A 23,196-nucleotide genomic window follows, 5' to 3' on the forward strand; every position below is an offset into this window, starting at 1 on the left:
AACAAAGTCTAAAATTATGCAAATTTTCATGATCTTAGTACTAATTTTAAGTATCTATGGAAATTTTTTTGAGTGTTCTCATGTGATATCACTTAGAAAAGACCAAGCTGATCTTCAAATGGAATAAAGGGGCATGGAAAGGTCGTGAACTTCATACAGAGCTAAGTATCCAAAAAGTAGCAGCAGGGCAACCAGGTTACAGGAAACATGGCACAAAAAAAGATTGGCTCAGGGGCTTTCAGCACTCAGTTGTGTATGTAATCTGGCTAATCCAAGCATGGCTAGGGAGGCTTAGGGTGCCAGATTAGCACCTGAGAAAGGATGCTGATTGTTTACTGTGTGCATGACTGACATGCATCTCACATGCTGGCTTTACACCTGTGATAGCAGAGGGAAGGGGGAGGAATGTTTCTAGTATTGCACCATGTGTGATATTGATTAACAATGCCTTAGTCATCAGGGTGTTTTGATTTTATAGAGATATATAAATATATATATGATAAGCTTTGTTTTAAACTTTTGATTTTGGTTACTGGTAGATTGATATTTCTTTTGTTCTTAACTTATTTTTTTTTTATATGTACTGTCTTTGAATATATTGAAGAGACAATTGTAATGAAAGATTTATTTTTTTTTTTTTTTTTAGAAATGATGGTTTAAGGATATGGCAATATTGGATACAATTTCTTATGACTTTATATTTTTTATGACATTTTAATCAGACATGTATCAATTTTAATGGAAGTATACATAATTTTTCTGTAGTATCACTGAGCAAAATATGTGTTGGTCTAATGGCATAGAAAAACTTGACTGTACCACTTGCACTAAGAGTACACATACTCAGTACAGCCTCCAGCATCACTACCTAATCAAAGACCCACTGCTCTCATTGACCCCAGAATCTGTTGGTGAACAGTACATTTGATTGGTGACTAACATTTGAGATTGCACCAGTAACTAAATTACCCTCCTCTATTAGAGCTACATGTAAACAAATAACATCATATGACACACTTTAGGTGTTGATGAGGGAAATAAATGAGTGATGGATATTGGGCACAGGATAAAGAGGTTTTCCTGGTTTGCAACTATTCTAAAATAACTCTTAGACTAAGGATTTTGTTATTAAATTCAGTTATCACATTTATTCTAAATATCATATTGAATGGAAGGACTGATTTTTTTGTAACAAGGAAATATTAGTAGGATTTTTTTTTTTAAAAATGGTGTTAACGGCTCATGGTAAGTTTTCATCAGAGAAGTTGCATACTGTAAAGTAATTTCATGTTAAAGGGTTATCTAGATATGTTGTAACAATTGGAAAGTGATTCTGTAAGCACCTGAAATGAAATTTTTATCATCAAAATTATCTAATCACTTTCAAGCACTTCTTTACAATCAAGGAGGCTCCCTTAAAGGTGAACTTTGATCACTTTGAAGTTCTGCAGTTTTTTTATGCTGATTGTTAGGGAATCTGCCTACAAAACTGGAGCTGATGCTAAGCTGTTTGTAATGGAATTGGACAAACTAAATCAAGCGTAAAAGAAGGAGGAATGCTTTGCTGGCTAAGTTGCCCTCTGGAAACAATTTACTAGCAGTTAGATTTACTTGTGAGAGCCTGTAATTTGAAGAGGAAATCCTTTATGCTTGAATTCTTAAAAGAGGAAGGAAATATGGAGTTCCTTCTTTCTTACCTCAAAATCTTAAACAAACCACAATTTTGTGCAAGGAATTTATACCACAATAATTGTAAATTAATTTCTAGATCATTGTAACATTTCGTGCCAAATTTTTGTTCATTTGATTGTCTTTGCTTTTAAATTTTCAATGCTTATCTGTAAACTTGCTTATTTGAATATTTTTACTTTTCACAGCTGTATGTTATGTGTGATTTAACTTTATTTGCTTCGTTTTATATATGTTTTGTGTTTTCACCTTTATGTCCACAGACGAGATTTGATCACAGTAGGATGTCAACTTTTATAAGTTGTCATGGCCTTTGAGGTTCAGAACATATACAGCACACCACAGATTCCGCGCAAGCGGCCATGTTTACGTCCCCGCCGAATGACGCTGATCGATCTCAGGTACACCTGCGTGTCTTAGTCCCAAAATCTCCTGATGCCTGCGAGGAGAAGTACATGCACACTCTATAGTCTTTCCTTTTGCCCATTGATTATGGTCATGTGAATGCTTTTCTCTGAATACTCTCTATTTTCTTCTCATCTTGTAGTAGCTGGCACAAGCATGAACTGTGGTAGTTAACAATTTTATTATTGCATCAGAAAACACAAATGTGCAGGAAGTAGTCAACTCCATATTGAGACTAATAATTTCAGCTGTTATGATATCAGAAACACACTGTACCCATACAGAGAACTATATTAACTTCTTACATAAAACCTATAAATAACTCTCTCTCTTGTATATTTTTGATTCCTAGATGTAATGCAGAAATAGATTTTTTAGGATTTTTTTTATGAAACTGATAGTGATAGGTAAAAGGAAACATAGAGTGAATGATAGAATCATGCAGTTTCAGTCAGATTACGAGTTATCCTGAACAGTTATATTACTAGGTAAAGGAGGAAATCCTCTAGGTAATATAGTGATTTTTTTTAAATATATTTTTTATCAACTTGTTTTCTACTTTATTGCATAGTTTGTTATAGATTCCAGGTCTCCAACACTATAAATCCCAGATCTCCAACACTATAAATCCCAGATCTCCAACACTATAAATCCCAGGTCTACAACATTATAATCCCAGGTCTACAACATTATAATCCCAGGTCTACAACATTATAATCCCAGGTCTACAATACCATAAATCACTAGAATTCTCAGGTCTACAACATTCACCTCTCTTTTTGTACATGTTTTAAAGACCAGAACTTTAGTATATGGCAGCAAGAATCTACTCCCATGTTCATTCAAGGATTTTATTATTTTTTTGTCTTGTGTTAAAAAAAAATCTATTCCTCAGAAACATGGTGGGTGAGAAAGGATACAGTTTATAGTGATTTGAACTCTGGTCTTTAGAGCTTCATCCCAATTATTTATATGGTATAGCAATGTCATGTATGCCTTTCCCATACAGAAATTCTCACACAGAAATGTCCAAAATATTGATTTAGCTTAATTTTTGGACTTTCTAGTGCTGGAAATAACTTGGAGGATTATGACACTTATAGCTGATAGCCATAGTGGAATTGATTCTACTCTTTATTGGTTGTTATCGATGAATGGCATTACCGGTACATGTATTTATTTACCCTATATTAAAATGATTGGATGGGCACATCAAGCGTACTGAACTACTGATTGTGTAAAAAAAAAAAAAAAGCAGCTCACTACAGCTGCATATTCAAGCAGAGTAGATAAACTGGATTGAGATAGAGTAATCTCTTTAAATTAATCCAATTAAGAGCTTAGAACCTGAGAATATTTAAATTATGAATTCTGAGGCAACATATATTGAACATGTCATGAACATTGAACCAATAATGTAAGCAAAATATATTTGAGTTTAATTTGCAACTTTCTGCACTACCCAAGGTTTTAGGTCAGTTTAATAATGTATTTATTATTTTCAAGATTGTTGGTCAATTTCAACAAAAATTGATTGCCTCTTCAGATGAAGGACCATACCTTAATATAACTAAATAATTCAACAAAAATAACTAAGATATAGAAAAAGGATGTGCTCATCTTTCTCTCTATGACCTTGTATATGGTTTTGTCTCTCTGTTAGTATGTATGTCTGTTCATGTATGATTCTCACACTCAAATGATTGATTGTTCTATGTCACCTTCATTATGTACTAAGTACAGTTGTCTTTTCCTTTGAAAGCCCTTAGCAGGGCCCTCTCTGACTGTCATTTTTTCTTCTTTTCCTTTTCTTTTTTTTTTTTTTAAATATAAATCTTCAATATACAAAGGAGTATGTAAGACAGAAAAAAGACCTCTCAAGAGTTGCTGCATGATATACATGTGACCATTACTGACTATTGAGTTTTTTGGTCTTATAAATCTTTCATTAAGTTGCTTGCTGCATGCCTAGCTGACAAATGCTGCATGTATTAACTGCTTCTTTTTTCTTTTTTTTTTTTTTTTTTTTTGATTTGCAGAAATATATATGAAAATATGTTATTGTATTTATGCATATTACGATTTTGATTGGCTCGTATGTAAATTAGGTATATTTATTTAGGAAAGACCAATGAGATTTAAATAATTTTTACAATTTTGATTGGCTTGTATTTAAATAAGTTATATTTATTTAGGAAAGATCATTGAGGTTAAAATAATTTTTCACAGGCAAGTCAGTGATTAGATGCATATTAGAAAGGTTTTTAAATAAAATACCATTAAATCACATATTTTCTTTGGATCAAATTCTCAAGATTTGAGAAAAAAATATTGGTTTGTGGTTGTTGAAGAAGAAAGTTTAACATCATAATGTAGCCTGAAATTTTCACATTTTATGGAGGACATGAATTCCAGGGTCTCTTCATACCAACCAAACAATGAAAATTAAAACCCCACAAAAATTTTTGAAATCATAGTAAAAGATAATCTTGCCACACACCAGCCTTTACTGAAGGCACATGAGTTAGTTTGGGGGGTGAGAGATCTCTGCAAGAGAGAGAGAGAGAGTGAGAGAGAGAAATGCTAGGCAGTTTTCCATGCCAGAACAGCTACTTCTGATGCATGAGGCCTCATTCTTCATGGATTAAAGCAACATTAACTTCAGATTTCATTCATGGAATTCAGGGAAATATTTCAAATGAGTGACAGGCAGGGAATTTAAGTCGCCTTGGATTGTATTCCAAACATGACTATTGATAAGCAATGCGGCATGAGAGTGATGTGTTCTTCCATCAACTTGTCAGGAACACTTACTATTCCTTCCAATAAGAGAAATTTTTAGAAATGTTTACAATGTAGGGGCTTCAACCTTGGCTTTCTATCTTTTTATTCCTTGGAACATCTGGGATTTTTCAACCTGGTTTTAAGGGGCAGAAAGAACTGAATGGAAAAAAAAGTCGTGTTTGTATAAATGTCTTGGTACATCTTGATATGACTTGGGTGTGATATCAACAACACAGGTTTGTGTAACATTGTGTGTGGACCATCAGAAGGATATATATTTTTATCACAACAGAGGATGCTGATATTTCGATAGGAAGGTTAGGGGAAAATTATCTAGATTAGCCCAGATGTTCTCATGATTGTTGCCAAAAATGTATCTGTATGGAGTCTTTTATAGACTCCAGAAACGATTATCTTTCTTGATAAATGTTGTCACAGAAAAAAAATTGTAGAAAAATTTATTGCATTTAGTTTTGTATTGGTGAAAGAGAAAGACAGCTGTTGAATGTTTAAAAGGATTATTGATTGCCACATTTGGTAACAGAAATATTTCTAAGGACAGATATTATGCACGCTTTTTTCAGAATTCATGAAAATAACTAAATCTAAGTTTATATTAGAAACTGATTAAGTTTAGTCATATAAAGTTCAATTTTTCATTCAAAGTTTCTCAATAATGTCCTTTAAAGTGATAAAAAAAAAAATAAGATATATAAGTTTGATATAAATGGGAAGAAAATTGAACGTCATAGATTCTACAATTTCTTGATAATGTAGAGATTGGATATATGCATCATTTACAACTAAAATAAATCCAAGTATAGATACTGATCGATGCATCTAGTTTTTGTGTCACCTGCAGAGCAGAGCAACACACTTACGGATCACTTTACTCGGCATCTGTTTGTCTGTCTGTAACATCTTATATCTCGAAAACTGTAAGAGGTATATGATATTTTGCACATACCCACTTGGCACTATGACTTTTGTGAAATACCATGGTTACTGACCTTGTGATTCTAGAAATTGACCTTTAACCAACTTTTTCAAAATACATGTAGTTCATATTTCGTACTGCATATTAATTACATCTTAGAGGTAAGTCTATGCTATTTAGCGTGTGTACTGTTTGTCATAAAACATTATGAAAAATACAAGTATTACTGTAACAGTCCACTTGACCTTGACTTTTGACATACTTTGCAAAAAAAATACTCTAGAGGTTTTAATTTATGTCTTTTGAAGTTAGAGAGGCAGGGTTTTGATAATTAGCATTTATACATTGTTTATGAGCTCATGACACTGTACGTTGAAACTGATAAATGATAAATAATTATTTCTAATAATTTCAATTTCATTATTCCTTTGAGGGTTGGAGGACCATAGTTTTCTTTGATTCTCAATTTCTGTCGCAGTCCTATACTATCTGTGGATGTTTTTTTTTTCTTTGCAGACAAATGCATGAACTCTAATGCTAGTAGAAAATAAATATAGCTGACCACTCTTAGATTTATTTACATCTTTAATGAAGCTACAAAGCAGGCGACACCAGGTGTTCCATTGAACACTCTAGTTTGTTTGTAGCACCTGTCCTTAAAATTATGAATATTGATTTGAAGTAATGTTAAATTATATTAACTGTTTGAAGTTCAAAATTACAATGTACAACTATTCCAAGCATGCCAGAAGGGTAGGAATGCAGACATGTAGAATAGTGATGCTACCTTAAGGTTTTATGAAGGATGTCAGTCACATAGGTCATCTACCATATACAGGAAAGTTTAGGTAAAAGTCTAGGTAATATTACAGAGCATATAGCTTGAGGTAGGGCAGATCTTGGATGTCCTTAAGGTGTGTATAATGCATGATTTTCCATGTTTCAGAAATGTACGGGTAGATGAAGATGACAATCAGCCCTACAGAAAATGCAGCACTGCCACAATTCGATCAGAAGGAACCGGCACACAGTATTATTCCAAGGTATTTTGTTGCAAATAATGGAAAAATGATTAATAATTTATGTTATCATGTGGTCCTAGTCTTAAAAGTACGACCTCCATAAATTTTTGCTTTGAAGCTGTATTTGAATTAAGGTTATTCCAAACTGTCCACAATTCATTACCAGTATGTTGTGATTGAAGAGGGTCATAATTTCATGAAAATCCATTATCCTAGAACCAAATTGGTTAATGTGTTGGGTCTTTACTAAGCATTCCATCATAAGACACATATAGTTTGAAGTGAAATCACAACAAAGCATGCAGCATCTTTGTATTTTCAAAGTGGATCATTTCAAGGAAGACAGATTCATTACTTTTAACTTCCAAGTGAGTCCTCTTCAACATGTCGGTGGTAAATGTCTCTAATTGATCAATACAGGATTTAGGTACTTAATAAAAAAAAAAAAAGATCTCCATGACACGGAAAGAATGCACACACTAGATAATAAGGCTCGAAGTCTTACGTCATTTCATATCAGATATTTTATTAACTGATCATTTGTTTGTTTACTGACAAATGTTATTGATTGAGCATGTTGGATATACAGGAAATAAACATGCTGTATGAACCTCAGACTTTGATTATCGGTTAAGGAGGCATGGTATCAGAAATTAATTTCTTGTTTTCCCTTCAGCATGGTGGAATCCAGCACATGTATGACAGTTCGGACACAGGCAGCCTGGATTCCTTCAAGAGCACCTCCTCTTACATGAGGATTAGGAGGGTCTCCAGGTAATCCAGGGATTACTTCTGTAAAATGTGTGTCCAGGATTACTTCTATAAAATTTGTGTCTGGGATTACTTCTGTAAAAATTGTGCCCTGGATTACTTACTTAAAATTAATGTCCGGGATAACTTCTATAAAATTTGTGTCCGGGATTACATTTTAGCTCACCTCAATGAAGTGGGGGAGCTTATGTAATACCCTCAGCGTCGGCGTCCCAGGTTAAAGTTTTTGGAGCAGTTTTCTTTTCAAGTGCTTCTATGCCCTATATCAATCAGAGATGCATGGAGGATGCTTCTAGTGTGTTTCATTGTATCAGTCAAGGTTTCAGATGCTGCAATTTCAGCTAAAGAATGACCAGGTTAATGTTTTTGGAGCAGGTTAAGGTTTTTAGTGCAGGTTAAAGTTTTTGGAGCAGGTCTCATTTCCAATTAACTATAAGCCCAATATTGACCAAACTTGCATGGATGATACATCTAAGGATGCACACCACTGGACTTGCTTCGGATGCTGGATCTGACCTACATTTTCCGGATGAGTAACCAGGTTGAAGTTTCTGGAGCAGATCTCATTTCTAAGTAACTATAAGGCCTATCTGAACCAAACTTGCATGGATGATGCATCAAGGGACAAACACTCTCAAACTTGCTTCAGATGCTGGATTTGACTTGAATATTCTGGATGAGTGACTAGTTTTAAGTTTTTAGATAAGTCCATTCCAAAGCAGCAAGCCATATCAGACCAAAATTGCATAAATGTTGCATCTAGGGATGCACACTACTAGATTATTAGTTAAGTGTGGGACTTTGCCTTACTTAAAGACAACATTCATTGAGGTGAGCTCTGTAATCTCTGATTATGTATGTTTATAAATTTGTATCTGGGATTACTTCTCTAAAACTTTGTGTAATTCTCAGTGATTGGGATAAGCATGCGCCCTGCGCCATAGTTGCATTAAATTAAATAATGAGGCATTACTATTAAAAACGTTGCGCCTTTTTGGCACATATCATCATCACGCATAATTTAAACTTTGAGCTTTTCCCCACTGGGTTGTAATCTCTTTCGCTACAATGCTTTAACAGTTGGGTCATATTTTCACTTGAAAAAATGAAAGTAACTGCTTTCCAGCAAAGCATAACAATGACTTAGATTTCTTCAGTATCTTATCAAACAGTTAAATGTTTTCTGATTGGTTAACACCATAAGTTGACATTAATGCGTAGAAGTTGAAGATATGCCGCTGAAAAAAATCCCCGTCTGGAGAATGGCCAGACTTTTCTTAATTTTGCAGTGAATTCCTTAATATCAAGTTTTAACCTGCCATTTTCAATACAAGTCCTCTAAAAAATTTCATATGGCGCATTGTTTTTAGAAATGTCACATTGACACTGACTTGGAACGTGCCATTGTCGCATTTAGCCTTTTTCTTATCCTGATCACTGAATTCTAAAGGATGCATTCTAAAAAATCTGATAAAACCTTTCATATTATAAAGTTCAGGAATTTACTTTACAGAGACTGATGCTTTTTATTTTGGTTTAAAATTAAAACTCCTCACAAATGACAATCATTGTGAAAGTTTTAAACAAAGTTATAAAACCTAAAGAACTGAGATGATTATACAGAACTTGTGACGACTGGATTTTGTTTATTGCAGTTCAGTAGATGGATCCAGTAGATTCCCCAAACTTTTGGAGTGTGCCCATTTTCATTATGATGTGGTAGAACTTCCTGGTTTTCAGGTAAATTTGTGTATATTTGTCATTGAAGTCAGTTTGAAAACATTTTATTGAAAGTTTTTTTTATCCTTCTCAAAAGAAATTAAAATTTTGTAAATAAACCTTTTTTATCTGTGGAAAAAAAGTGTAACATGTTAACTATTCCATTTCTGGCTCCAAACTTCAGCATATATTATAAATTTGGGCTATAAGAATTAGCTTGAATAAAAACAAAAAGTTTATGTTTGGGTTTCGGATAATTATGACTTTCCCAACAGGTAAGTTTGTGTGATGAAGAGCAGGAGAATTTCCACCACGTCAATGGGGAGGAGGAGGGAACAGCATACCTCATCAAGATCACCTGTGGAAACAAGTCGTGGATGGTCAAGCGGACACTCAAAAACTTCTGCATGCTGGACAGGCAGTTGCACAAGTGCATTTTTGACCGCAAGTTCAGTAGATTACCAGATCTTCAAAAGTCTGATGAAGGAAGCGTTTCTAAGGTATAGATGTGTTTGCAAAAAAATAATGCATTTCTCTCAAGTTTTGTAGGTAATGTTTCTATGTGTAAGTCTGCTAACAGTGATATTTTTTATACTTATTGCCTTTATTGATTTGTGGTTAATATCAGTTTGACACTTTGTGTACAAATTCATTTGTTTTACAATAATGGATTACTTATGCAAGGAGGTACCTCACTTGATTAAATCTGAGGTCATTGCTCTTTTTTTTTCTTTTTTTTTTTTAGGAAATGGAACTTTTTCTGCAGTCTTACTTGAAGAGGTTTTCAGACATTGCTGGTAGTATGATCAACTGTGGTTCAGTGCTCAACTGGTTTGAGGTATAACTAATATTATTTTCATATTATTTATAACTTGAATTTACTTAAACCCATATAGATTTAGGTAATTTGGTTCCATTAAATTTTCTTTGGCATAATTTTTCTACATCTTTGCAAAATTATATGGCTAACTTTGTGGACACTCTCACTGAAAAAATTATGGAATTCAAATCATTATTCCTACATATTTATAAAGAAAGAAAAATCAAAGATGAGTTAACTCTTTTAAGTAACCGGTTACTGGCTTACTTTTCCGATTGAGTACCTGGTTACTCGGATGGGTTTTCTTTAGACCTCTAAAAATCCTAGCTCACAGTATATATTCAATAAATGTAAAGTATGTGATGTATGACAAGGCATAGTAAATGTACTAAGCCAGCCTCAGAAATAAATAGTGTCTGAGATTGTCATTTACAAACACTCATTATAGATTAGAGTGATTTATGAGGTGTGTGATCTATTTTCTAAGATTGACAACAGAGGGAACAGATTACTTGTCGTGGATGATTCAGGAATCAATACCCCAGCCATAGCGGCAGCTCATGCAGTAAAAAGATACACTTCACAGGCTATAGATGAAATATCATTAGAGGTAACTCTTGTCAGCTTTGGTTTCATTTTGATGTATCAATTACTTGCTTTTAAAAGTATTGAAGAATGATTTATCAAAGCAATATCATTATTCTGTATCATTTTTAGAACAAACTTGGGTAACAATGCATTCCAGGTGTAATCAATATTTTTAATTATTACTTTGTTGCAATTTTTATTATTATTGATGTATTAAATCCTTTTTCTGTGATAACAGGTTGGAGACATTGTGTCTGTGATTGATATGCCTTCTATTGAGGACACAATTTGGTGGAGAGGAAAACGAGGTTTTGAGGTAAGCCAGCAAAAATGGCCAGGATTATTAAAAAGGTCTTAATTTAAATTTTTATCAGACTCTTTATATTTATAAATTTGTTTGCTATTAAGACGATTGGTCATTGTTATTTTTGTTGAAAATGTGTTTGTATATGTGTGTATTTGGTTAGGGGGGTCTTTATTTTAATTCAGTGACCTTCGCATTTTTTTCCCATATTTTATAAAAGTTCAGATAAATTTTGTTAAAACATTACAGTGTAGTTGCTAAAAAAAAAAAATGAATTCTATTTCATGGTTTTTCTATAACATAGTTCTATAACATCATATCTAGGAAGCTTTGTTTCTTTATTACTGGTGATTTTACAGGTGGGTTTTTTCCCTGCTGAGTGTGTGGAGGTGATAGGAGACAAGATCCCAGCATCCGTCCAATCTATGGTGCCAGTCAATAGCAATAGTAAGTCACCTTGACACAATTACACTTTCTGTACCAATGCTTTCTTACATTGTACTGGAGTACATTGAAATGAACAGGCATTCATTCAATAAGATGTGCATTCTCTGAAGAAAGTTTGAGTTTATTGTTTTTTACATTTTGGTCTTTTAGAATTTCCACCCATTTTTGCCTGTCATATTTAATGTGTGCAAAATTATTATACATTTTTAATAGTAAACTGAATTTATTGTTAATGCATATCTTTTAATATTCTACAGTAGTGCGTAAACATGGAAAATTTTTAACTTTTCTGCGGATGTTTTTCTCCACACGTCCCCCTCGTAACCAGTTAAAACAGTCCGGCATTGTCAAAGAGAGAGTGTTTGGATGTGACCTTGGTGAGCATCTGCTGAACTCGGGACATGATGGTAAGTGTACTCAAAATAAACCTGAGACATGATTAGTCTACTAAAAATTAAAAATTAACCTGAGACATGACTTAATGAATAAGTCTACTTAAAATTAAGAAATGACAGTAATTTTACTCAAAATGAACTTAAAACAGTGCATTACTGTTTCTGAGTTCAAAAAATAGTACAGAAGAATTCTGTGAATACTTTTTACTTCTGTTGCAGTTCCTCTTGTCCTTAAGTGTTGTTCTGCCTTTATTGAGGAGATGGGAATTGTTGATGGCATCTACAGGCTTTCTGGAATCACATCCAACATACAAAAATTAAGGTACATCAAATGCATTTATTTACATTTGATTAAAGAAAATCTCACAGCTTAATAAACACATGTAGGTAAAATATTCAGAAATGAATATGTCACATTTTTTGTCCTATAAAGGTTGGCCTTTGATGAGGACAGAGTTCCTGACCTAACGGAGGAGATTTACCTACAAGATATACACTGTATAAGCTCACTGCTTAAAATGTACTTCAGGGAGCTGCCCAACCCACTCCTTACCTATCAACTTTATGACAAGTTTGCTGTAAGTTAGTCAGGATGCTACAACTATTTTTTTCATTCTGAAATTTTTTAAATCTTGAGAAGTGTTTCATTTTCTAGAACAGTGTCATTTTCAAATATTTAACAGAGCAAGAATGTGCTACTTAAAAGCAGAAATTATTGAACATAAAATGAAAATAGTTTGACAGATCAATAAAGTTGTCAGATTTCCACTAAGAAATTTATGCATATTAATTAACATGTTTCTAGGAAGCTGTAAGAGATGAAGACAATAAATTGTGGAAGATCCATGATGTTGTCCAGCAACTTCCTCCTCCCCACTACAGGTTTGTCTTAGCTTAGAAAAATTATTTATTTGTAACAGAGAGAACAAAGCTCTTATCATTCTCATTAACTTGATAATGAACACTGCATAATGTTTTTTGCAACAATTGAAATGATTTTATGTGAAAACAGGACAACCGAGTTCCTAATGCGCCACCTAGCTAAAGTTGCAGCATTTGGCAAAGAAACTGGTATGCATTCCAAGAATCTGGCCATAGTGTGGGCCCCTAATCTTCTCAGGTACACAACTAGATTTTAATTCTAATTTTTTTTCTGGGCAGATTTCAAAATCCTCACACATAATAAAGTGCACATACTGATATACAGTCAAGTAAACTATCTTTTTTTTCATTTAGGTCAAAGGAGCTGGAGTGTGGGGGAGGGGCTGCAGCTTTACAGGGTGTGGGGATCCAGGCTGTTGTCACTGAATGCTTGATTGTGTATGCTGACCTCATTTTTAGTGACAAACTACCCTCATATTCCTCACCAGATCTGAAACGTAAAGAAAATTAATGTTTTTCCTCTCAAATCTGGACTTTAGATAACATCTGCAATAATTTGCGTGTGCATACATTTTGTGAATCAGTAAAATGTTTTATTTTTAAAGGATCTATGACTTTATTTTTAGCTTTGAGGAAAAAGCCCAGACCCAAATCCCTGGCAATCTCCACTCCAACAAAGTTGATAACTTTAGAAGAAGCCAGAGAAAGGGCTCTATCAGCAAGCCTACGTCCCCCACACCAGAAGTACATAGATGTGGGCAGTGGGCCTAAAGGCTTACCTGAGAAATACCACACGGTCTTGGATCTACCAGGCTACAGGTATTTCAAGAAGTTACTTCCTCATGAACAAATAAATCTACATGTATGTGTGCATGAAAATACTGAGGAAATATTTGCTTCCATATGCTTGATATATCAATATATTTTAAAGACAGGCCTTTTAAGAAACATCAAAATTGTCAAAATACAGGTGAGACATTGCCCCTTTCCTATTTCTGGAAGTTATGGAATCATCCCCCTTCCAATTTTCAATAAGTTTTCTGGGCTTTTAAATGTATCATACTGAATTGCCAGTTATTGTATATACTCACCTATAAGTTGGGTTTTTGGGAGTTAAATTTTGAACCAAAAGTCTAGGTCCGACTTATAGGCGAGTCCTAGAAAATTAGGAATTTTTCTGGTAGAGGAAATATAGTAATATTGTAACAACTCCAACGATAATCGTTTATAAAGATCTGAACTTGATCTAATGCAGGAAATGAAGATCTAAGGTTACCAAATACATATAAGACAAGTACTTAGATATTTAAATGATCTTGTATTTGTTTAAATTGTTAATAAAAGATCAAATACCGATGTCATACCCCATACAGTGATTCATTTTGAAATTGGTTATCATGGGTCCAAAGGACCCCTTTTACTAACAACAATGAGTCCCATGCCAAAATCAATGCGTCCAAATCCAAGGGTACTCAATAGTACTGTATATTAGATACTGCAGAGGAAATTCTGGTGAAATAGAAAAGGGTTTTGTCCGAAAGTGCAGTTGTTTTATTGAAGCTGTGAGTGGTTTATACTATAATTACTATCAATTTGGAAGTAAGAATAAATGATTTTGTGGCATGTAAATAATATATTGTCAGCTGTGCACCTTGGTTCTATTTTTAGATCGTACTTACGATTTCACACATAATTTGTATTTTGATATGTACAGTTCTGTCATAAAATGCACAGAAGCAGACCAGTTGTTCTACTGAATGAAGTAAAGAAAGTTTTCTTTGAAAAAAAAAGAAAAATAGCCTGAAAGAAGAATGATAAAATACTTATTAGCTTCTACGGAAGAAATTGAAATGATTCAGGTTACAGCTAAAATACAAACGTATAGTATACGCTTCAGCAGACAAAATTGAACTTTCTTTTTCTGATAATTGTTTCATTGTTAAATGCAATTTAACAGTGAAGTGTGAAATCTGACCTGTTGTTGACAACCTTATACTTGCTAAACTCGCTCATGCATATCGTTTAGCACGTGGATATGATGCAATCGGCCAAGTTTTGAAGCAGATTATATCGAAATAATTTAAAATTATACCTTTCATTTTATAAATTAAATGCGTCCATTGGGATGCACATTTATTGAAATAATGCGTCCTGAGCAAAATTTATGCGTAATTTATGCAGGACGCACACCAAAATGAATCACTGCCTATATACTTTGAAAGAGTGGTAAATACAATAGATTATTAATCTGAAATTGGCAACAGATTCTAGTTAAAAGCTGCATTGACTTACAAGCGAGTCAATGGACAATTCTTCCGAAATAATCTGAAAAAAATACAACCAACTTTTAAGCGGACCGACTTATAGGCGAGTATATACGGTAACTCTTGTCTCTCTCTTTTTTCAACAGAAAAAAAGTTCCTTTGAAGGAGGTTGGAAATTTAAAAACAAAAAAGTCTCCTAGTGGATGGAGGTCCATATTCTCAAAGGGAAATCGACAAAGCAGTATGAAGCACAAAAACCATAAAAGTGGACTGTCACGTAAGAGAATTAACTCATAGAGCCTGATAACAAACCAAAAAAATTTCAACAAGTAAGAAGAAATAGAAATCATACAGATTGAACTGGAAAATCATTCTTAAATGAAAATGATTTCTTATAGAATCTCTAGGCACTGGGATGGAAAGGAAGGCCATTACAGAGGAAGATGTGCAGACATGGAAGAGAAGGCGACTAAGGGGCGCAAAAAGTGCTGAGTCACTGCTGGTTCTCCAACAGTCCTCTTCCATTGATAGCACCAAGAGGATGTCCAGACTCGTAGATGAGAATATGCTGATGAAAATGTTCCAAGGTAATGTTGAAAGGTTTGGTTTTACATAAAATGAAATCGGGGAGACTAAAAACTGCATTTTTTCAGAGAAAGTAGTAAATGATGGGTTTATTTTAGATATACATGTGTTCTTTATTTGTTAAGTTTTAGTGATAAGAGAAATTTTGATAGAATCTTATTTATTTCACAGAGGAAGAAAGCAGACGTCCTTTGGGTCACAAGAGATCTCTTTCTTCTGAGTCCCCCAGGAATCTTATTCATACAGAGGAGATTAAGTACCCTAGCTATATTGTGGCTGGCTCCAGAGAGATGGCTATTGATGTTGATAACTCAAAGGGTATGAAATATAATCTTCATAGGAATTGACAAAAAATTATTTTCAACATCCATACATGTCAGTATTCAAAAACTTTAAAACAGATGATGCAGAATGTTTGTGCTCACATACAAATAGATTTCATAATGTATTGGTGCATTTTATTTTTCAGATGGTATTGAGAATGAAAATCCAGATAAAAGAAAACAGAAGCAAAATTTTGTTCGCTCTGAGCCAAAGCGAAGAGTGGTATCTCATCGGAGGACACCTTCAGCACCTCTAAGTCCAAAAATGGATGAATCTCGAGAAAAAAGCCGAAGTCCAAAAATGTCAAAGCAAAAAGGCATCTCACAAAGTGTTGTCGAAATTGAGCATCGGGGCACAGAGGGATTGAGGGAAAATCTCATGTCATCTTCCATTGATGCAGAAAAGTTTGTGTTACATATGGATGACAAAGACTTGTTAAGACCCATTGATCAAAAGGGTAAGAGTCCCTCAAATGACAGTCATAAAGGGAGGCACTCCAAATCACCACAAAGAGATTCAAAGGAAATGTCCACATCTCCTAAGGAGCATAAAAAAATCACAGACAAAAGTTATAAATCTCAGAAGAAAGAGGAAGTGATCGATTTACCAGAAAGTCCAGGAGCTCGAAGGAAGAACTGGTTGAGCAGTTCATCATCCACCCCATCTACAACACCAGATGAACCACCACCACAGCACTACTTCTCCAGACATCATGACTATGCAGAAATTACCGACAGTAGTGAAAATGAAGTGGGTAACAATACTCAGTCATCCTCTTGCCTAAGGGCAGAGGAAAATGTAAACCGTTTATCTGACAGCTATGATAATGTAGACAATGGTATGTTTTATCTTCCATCTGATGACTCTGATCTTCTCCAATCCATTGATCAGGCTACAAACCTCAAATCTATCAACCAAGCTGCTAATAACAGTGTAACATCCTATTCCTATAGTGAAAGTGAAACAAAATTTTCTTCTGTGGAATTTCATCAATCTAGAACTGAAGAACAATCTAAGATGTCAAAGTGTTTAAGTGTTCCCTCGGATATTCAGAAATCACTGGAGAATCTGACATCTGGAAGTCAGACAGATTTGTTATCTTCCATCACACTGAGTGAAGTATCCACTTCTATTGACAGTTTCAGTCTCGGTGAGGAGAACAGTAGTGGTTTGGAACGAAAGCGAAGAAGTGCCTCATTAGATAGTTTGACCGAATCTCCACTCACTAGGACATTAATAGAGATAAATGCTCAAATTGACCAGGCTTTCAAGAAAGAAGTCCAAAAGGCCAAAAAACTAAAAGAGGAGAAAAGTTTGTCTATTGATTCAGGTGATTTCAAGGAAGAGATTGCAACCAGTATTAATGAATCTGCCATTCAAGACTCAAATACATTTGTGGACAGGCCTGCTGCTGAAGTGCAAGTAGTAGAAACCCCTAGATTAATTCGTGCTCCATTACGTAGTGCCAAAGACAAAAACTTTTCACTGAATGTTGGACAGTCTGCTGAATCTACAAACAACTCATCCTCATCATACCACTCAAAAACACAAACACCTGAAGAACATCTCGTCACATTTTCCTCTGTACAGCAAGTTCATAGTGCATCATCAGAGTCCAGAATATTCTCACCTCAAGAATCTCCCAAACAAACCCAGAAAGGATATGCTTCCTCACTGCCCACCATGTCCCCAGTGTCGAGTCCAATCATGGGGAGGACAGGAAGTTCACCACTCACAAGTCCAGTTCAGAGACGCCTAAAGCGTTCACAACCAAACACGCCAACACAGCCCTGTCGACAGGACAGCCCAGTGTCTAGCCCTGGTGCTGCCCGTGGGGGATTTATTTCACCAATGATGAGCCCAACTAGTCCTGATCAGCCTTTCGAGTGTGATTCACAACAAAGAAAATTATCCAGGAGAGGAAAAGTGACTTTTGATTTGTCTGATGATGATCTGTATTTCCTTGCACAGCAAGGAATGAAGAGAGAGACACTTACAAGAACTGACTCTAATTCTTCCTCTTCTACTGTGTCTAGTCTTTCAAGTCCTGAAGCCAGGCTTAAACAGTCATCCAGACCTGAAAATTCTCAGTCTGCAGTTCCTAAACAATCTGCTAAAAGAGACTTTCCTCATTTACTTCTTTCCTCAGCAAGCACAGACTCCAAATCCACGTCTAGTCCACGTTCTCCAAGAAACCAGCCAAGGTGGGAAGATTTAGCAGGTCTAAATCAAGATTTTCGAGCTATGGCTGGCTTGGATAAGTCTCCAAACAAACCTCAGGGCAAAGCAAGTAAAGTCAAACCAACCACACAAGTTCCTTCAACCCAGGAATGCCAAGACTCATTTGATAAAAAGTTGCATGATCTTTCAAATTTTAATGAACTTTGGAAAAACCAGCTTGCACCTACTGGGGATGTGTGTAGATTGAATGATAACAAAGACAATGTTCATTCTGATGATAAGCATTTGTTGAAGAGGTCTGCAACAATGCCAGCCGTCATGGAGGTTCCAAAATCATCGAATCACAGAGAAAGAACACCAGAGTGTAGCACGGATGAAAGAACAGTAGTCGAAGAAAAACCCATGATAAAGAAATGTTTGACTGACTGTGATCTCCCTCAGATTAAGCACTGTAGTATTGTTACACAGGGTAGTTGTGACACTTCTTCAAGTTCAGAGATGCATTTGAGTGAATCAGGGGCAAGTCTGATGGTGCATGAAGAAAGTATTGACAATCAATTCAGTATATGTAGGACTGATAGTTACAATAGGGCTGTGGGGCACTCAGCGGAAAGGAATGGAATTGAGATTCAGCATAAAATGGATAAATCTGAAAGTGGACAAAAAGTTAACAAAGTTCACAAAATAGATGGAAAAGAAGTGGTGTTAAATATGCCAGTCTTGCCTCCTCTGGAGCTTTCTGGATTTCCTAAGTTTGAAAACACAGATGAAGTTCCAATAACAGGTGCTTCCAAGCTAACCTGTGATAAAAGTGATAATGCCAGTAATAGGAATGATTTACTGGGAGGTGAAGCAAGCTTTCCTGTAAATTTGTCTGACAGTTATTATGACAATTCTGAGCCCATGCCATATGGAATGGATAACACTGAAATGGAAGCTATGAGTAACACTGATATAACTCCATTTGGAGGGCATAGTAGTATGATGAATGAAATAGATATAAATGAGAGTTGTTTTGGAATCCCAACACACCAGAATCTCAGCAATGAAATGAGAGAAAGAATGCAAGACAGATTTAAAGCAATGAAGGGCCAAGATACTTGTTCTTCATTAAATGATGACGTACAGTCTGGACTTGTTCATGAATTCCCAGATCATCTAGGAATTGATGAAAGATATGATCATCCACATGGAATGGAGGTTGAAGCTTCAGTGATTGCATCAGGGTATACATCAATTACAAGACCAGCAGAGGACATACGAATGTTATCACAGGGGCCATTGATAACTGCAGAACCATTTGTTGTGGAGCAAATTGAACCTTACAGTCAAATGGTAAAACACATTGATAACTCTGAAGAAGAGGCTCAGAATGCAATTAATGCAGACAAAGAACTAAATATGACTCTTCAATCTTCACTAAACCAGAACGCATACTTTATTCCCTCTCGTGAAACAGAGACTGCCATGGAAACTGATGTCTGCAGTGGTGCTAATGGACCACTTCCACAACTTCCGCCTCCTGAACAGGAATTTCTGGAAGTCCGTAGGCCATTTGTAATGAAATCCAAAAAAGATACCTTGTCAAGTGAAGGCAGTTCAGAGAGAGGAGAGAATGAAGTGATTGTGGAGCACAGAGCCAGCTTCAAGAAAAAGGCACCTGTTCCTTTACCTAAACGAACAGAACGCAAGCAAGCAATGGAGTTGGTTGATGTTTCTGACTTGAATGATGATGTTTTCGTGGATGACATTAAATCAAATATTACTAGGAGTAAATTAGTTAGCCGAGTTCAACATAAATCTGTGGCAGAGAGAGGTGGGAATTTTTCTTCCTTAGATGACCCTCCAAATCGTAGTTCTCTTGATGAATCTGTTCTACAGTTGGCATCATCTCGACATGATAATTTTACAGCAGACAACACTGATCAAACTGAAGACGTCAGATTCACCAAAGCTCACAAGTCGGCAAAACTGCAAAGTTTGAAGGAACTGTTTGAGAAATCATGTAAAGAAAGTGAAAAACACAAAAAACCAAATCCTTCTTCCCAGGAGAGTTTAGTGTGTTTGCCTAATCAACAGAATACTTGTGACACATATAGGGTTGTGAATGCCAGAGCCTCATTTGGAAAGCAAAAATCATTATCACAGATCGAACAGTCATGTCATGAACAGCAATTTGGTGCATGCAGTGTTGTTTCAGACAGTTTTAATGTTCCAGGGAATAGAAGAAGCATTTCCACTGATGTGGGATATGAATTCCAATTTTCAAAAAGCATGGGAATAAAAAGTGAAAAAATTGATAAATCTGTAGGAATTGGTAAACCACCAAAACATAGAAGTGTTTCAAGAAATAGGACTGGAAGTGAGTCTTCTATGTGTGAAGCAGACCAGAGAACAAGGTCATCACCAAGATCTGTTGATGGATCTCCCAAATTTGCTAGAGAGGGATCTCTCAGTTCTAAAAGCTCCCCAAAATCTCAGAGGGATTCCTCACCTTTCAGCCAAATTTCATCAGATGATTCACCAAGGGGAATCCGACGTTGTTCTGAAGAGAGTTCACCAAGAAGCATTCGACATCATCAGTCTTCAGGAGAAAATTCACCAGTAGTTCTGAGGGTCCGATCTGATGGTTCTCCAAGAGGAACAAGACATGTTTCTTTTCAAAGTCACAATCAATCTTTTACGTCTACTCAAGACTCATCTGGAAAAAGTAAGGTTGTGGTGAGCTCAGAGAAAAGTGAAAGGATGACCAAATCTTGTTCTGTGTTAAACACATCTTCTCCTGGGGCATCCAGAGGGAATGCTTCAGAGGATGTGATGAGCCGGTCTTTAACTTTGGAACATTCTCAATCCCTAGAAGAAACTGCCACTCATCTCAAAAGACGGGGGAGCATTAAAGAACTGATGCAATTTTTCGAAAATAAGCGGGAAGGTAATGAGGAAGAACCAAGGAGTAATGTCCGACAGAGAGTTCACAGCGAGTCGCCAACCTTAGGACTTGGTCGTTCTAATTCGCGATCATCTGAATCCCTTACTCTTGTCAATGTTCGTCATAGTCTGGAGTTACCCTCAACAAGTGTCCTATCTACATTGGAAGGGATAAGCACACCACAGCCTGTAAGGATAGGTCCCAAACCATTTTACAGTGTCAAAAACAATTAGTTACTAAGTCAATATGTGTTATCCACAGTGCTTTGATGCAAGTATTTAATTTAATAGGGACCAGACTGCTTGAACAAATTCAATTTCAGAATTCTGTTTTTGATTAAAGAAACTATTTCAATAAACACAGTAATTTTTTTGAAAACTCATTCAATAAAAAAAAAACTTTGTGGCAATGTGCAATAATGATCATTTTTTTATAGTTAAATGCTGTATCCCCATTCCCATATTGAATTTCATTTTTTCAAGTTCAATTTTTTTCATAGAAATTATGGGTAATTAATGCATTGTTTTATTCAGTATTTTTGCCATGCTATAACTAGTTAGTTTGCTAATAGGCTACACACTGCCCTGTTGATTTACGCAGAAGATCAGATTTTTAAATCACTCCATCTTGGTCATCTTTGGAACTCAGTATGATTAGTGCAGCTTTTCACCATGTAGTTTTGAAGCAATGAAAGCACCATTAGATCTGATAGAGTTACATGACAACTTTATTATTTGTCATGATGTAAAATACAAATATACATATGATATGGTTAGTACATGTAATTTAGATATATATCTCTCTAGTCAGTATTTATTTATTTTGTTTATCTAATGTATTTTGTTAGAGACACAGTTCCACATTCTATTAATTGTGTCATTTTAAATCCCTGTATGTGTATATATTGGCAATGAATCCTCAGTTCCCCAGCAGTTTTTATGTTTAAATTTTGGTTGTATTTGTGTGGTTGTATAATTTGTTGTTAGTGTATTAAGTTTGAAAAAGTGATGTAGTTGTTAACTTAGGAACTGTGAAATCTCTTCTTGATCATGGCTTGTTTGAAGTATGAACAAATTGCTGCCGATGCAAGTTGTTCGTTATCATTGAATTGTTAGTGATTTGTTCAAGTGTGCATTTGTTAATGTCCTGGATGTGAGAGCTTGCTGGTGTGATGTTGTTTTTTTTTTTTTTTTCAGAAACAGGGTGTTAATAATTATTTGCACTTTAATGTATTTTAATGTACAAGTACTCTAATAAGTGCTTCAGGCAGAATCCCATAGTGGAGAAAGGGATTTATAGCATAATATTTATTTTCTCTTCCATAATTCATCTATAAAACCTCATTAACAGGCAATAAAATGGTGATTAATAAAACAGTACAAAGTGAAAGTTTATTTTCTTTTACTACTGTAGCAGTAAAATTGGGATCTGATGATCATATAAAAAATAATTTGGCACATAATCTGTCCAGGTTGCTAGGTAAAGCAACTGGCTCAACTGTGCAAGTGTACATGATGATTGCATTTCGAATATTATAATATAATTACTTGTATACAGTAAAAAATGTTTATAGTGAAATGCCAGGTTGACTAATTTTGATTCGTTATAAGCATAATTTGTTATATCCATTAAGGTCATAATATGTTGTACAGGGAATGAAAAAACCATTTTGCTGTAAACTTGAATTCATTACAAGTGTGTCTGCAGTAACCATGCTTTACTGTATACAATTCCTAATTTTATTACATGTACACACCAAGGTCAAGGTAGAAAAATCCTGGCACTGCTGCTCAGGAAGAATGCTCTCGTCAAGATGTATAAGTTGTATGAGAATTGGCCAGACACACTTTTAAGAAATTATGGTTAGTGTCATAAGGAAAGTCAAGGTCATGAAGATAAACATTCTTATAAGACGTAGCTTAGGTAGTTAAATTAATGAAAATATAGAAAGAGTTTCTATGTACCCTAGTTCAATGCAAATCCTGGTTATATAACAGAATATCTGTTATTTGAAAGTGATGGCTTTACTTGACACTGTCTATAATCTAACAAAATCCATTCTGGCTCAGTCCTCAGCTCTCAATGCATGTCATATTAGAATGGTTTTACATGTAATTTAAAAATATATGAAACAAGTTGATATACATGTA

At 35.0% G+C, this 23,196-nt stretch overlaps 1 protein-coding gene across 4 annotated transcripts in view; it reads left to right on the forward strand.

Moving 5' to 3' along the window:
• LOC133197362 (uncharacterized) overlaps nt 1-22,435 on the forward strand; it is a 34,335-nt gene extending 11,900 nt beyond the window's left edge. For 2 of the 4 annotated variants that reach the window (XM_061333354.1, XM_061333352.1), the window contains exons 2-21: nt 1,953-2,090; nt 6,762-6,858; nt 7,514-7,611; nt 9,264-9,348; nt 9,603-9,827; nt 10,073-10,165; nt 10,635-10,757; nt 10,974-11,051; nt 11,399-11,486; nt 11,744-11,893; nt 12,101-12,203; nt 12,315-12,459; nt 12,687-12,763; nt 12,894-13,001; nt 13,118-13,260; nt 13,390-13,582; nt 15,174-15,304; nt 15,426-15,614; nt 15,784-15,930; nt 16,082-22,435. In XM_061333354.1, the coding sequence (XP_061189338.1) occupies nt 1,996-2,090; nt 6,762-6,858; nt 7,514-7,611; nt 9,264-9,348; nt 9,603-9,827; nt 10,073-10,165; nt 10,635-10,757; nt 10,974-11,051; nt 11,399-11,486; nt 11,744-11,893; nt 12,101-12,203; nt 12,315-12,459; nt 12,687-12,763; nt 12,894-13,001; nt 13,118-13,260; nt 13,390-13,582; nt 15,174-15,304; nt 15,426-15,614; nt 15,784-15,930; nt 16,082-21,279 (7,566 nt within the window). In that variant the 5' untranslated portion in view covers nt 1,953-1,995 and the 3' untranslated portion in view covers nt 21,280-22,435. The remainder of the gene's footprint in view (nt 1-1,952; nt 2,091-6,761; nt 6,859-7,513; nt 7,612-9,263; nt 9,349-9,602; nt 9,828-10,072; nt 10,166-10,634; nt 10,758-10,973; nt 11,052-11,398; nt 11,487-11,743; nt 11,894-12,100; nt 12,204-12,314; nt 12,460-12,686; nt 12,764-12,893; nt 13,002-13,117; nt 13,261-13,389; nt 13,583-15,173; nt 15,305-15,425; nt 15,615-15,783; nt 15,931-16,081) is intronic. The other 2 variants (XM_061333355.1, XM_061333356.1) reach the window with 1 other exon arrangement.
• The last annotated feature ends 761 nt before the right edge of the window (nt 22,436-23,196 follow it).

Source organism: Saccostrea echinata, unplaced genomic scaffold (genome assembly GCF_033153115.1).
Source record: "Saccostrea echinata isolate AGI-Se365-2 ecotype Australia unplaced genomic scaffold, CSIRO_AGI_Sech_v1 ptg000030l, whole genome shotgun sequence".
Taxonomy (NCBI): Eukaryota; Metazoa; Mollusca; class Bivalvia; order Ostreida; family Ostreidae; genus Saccostrea; species Saccostrea echinata.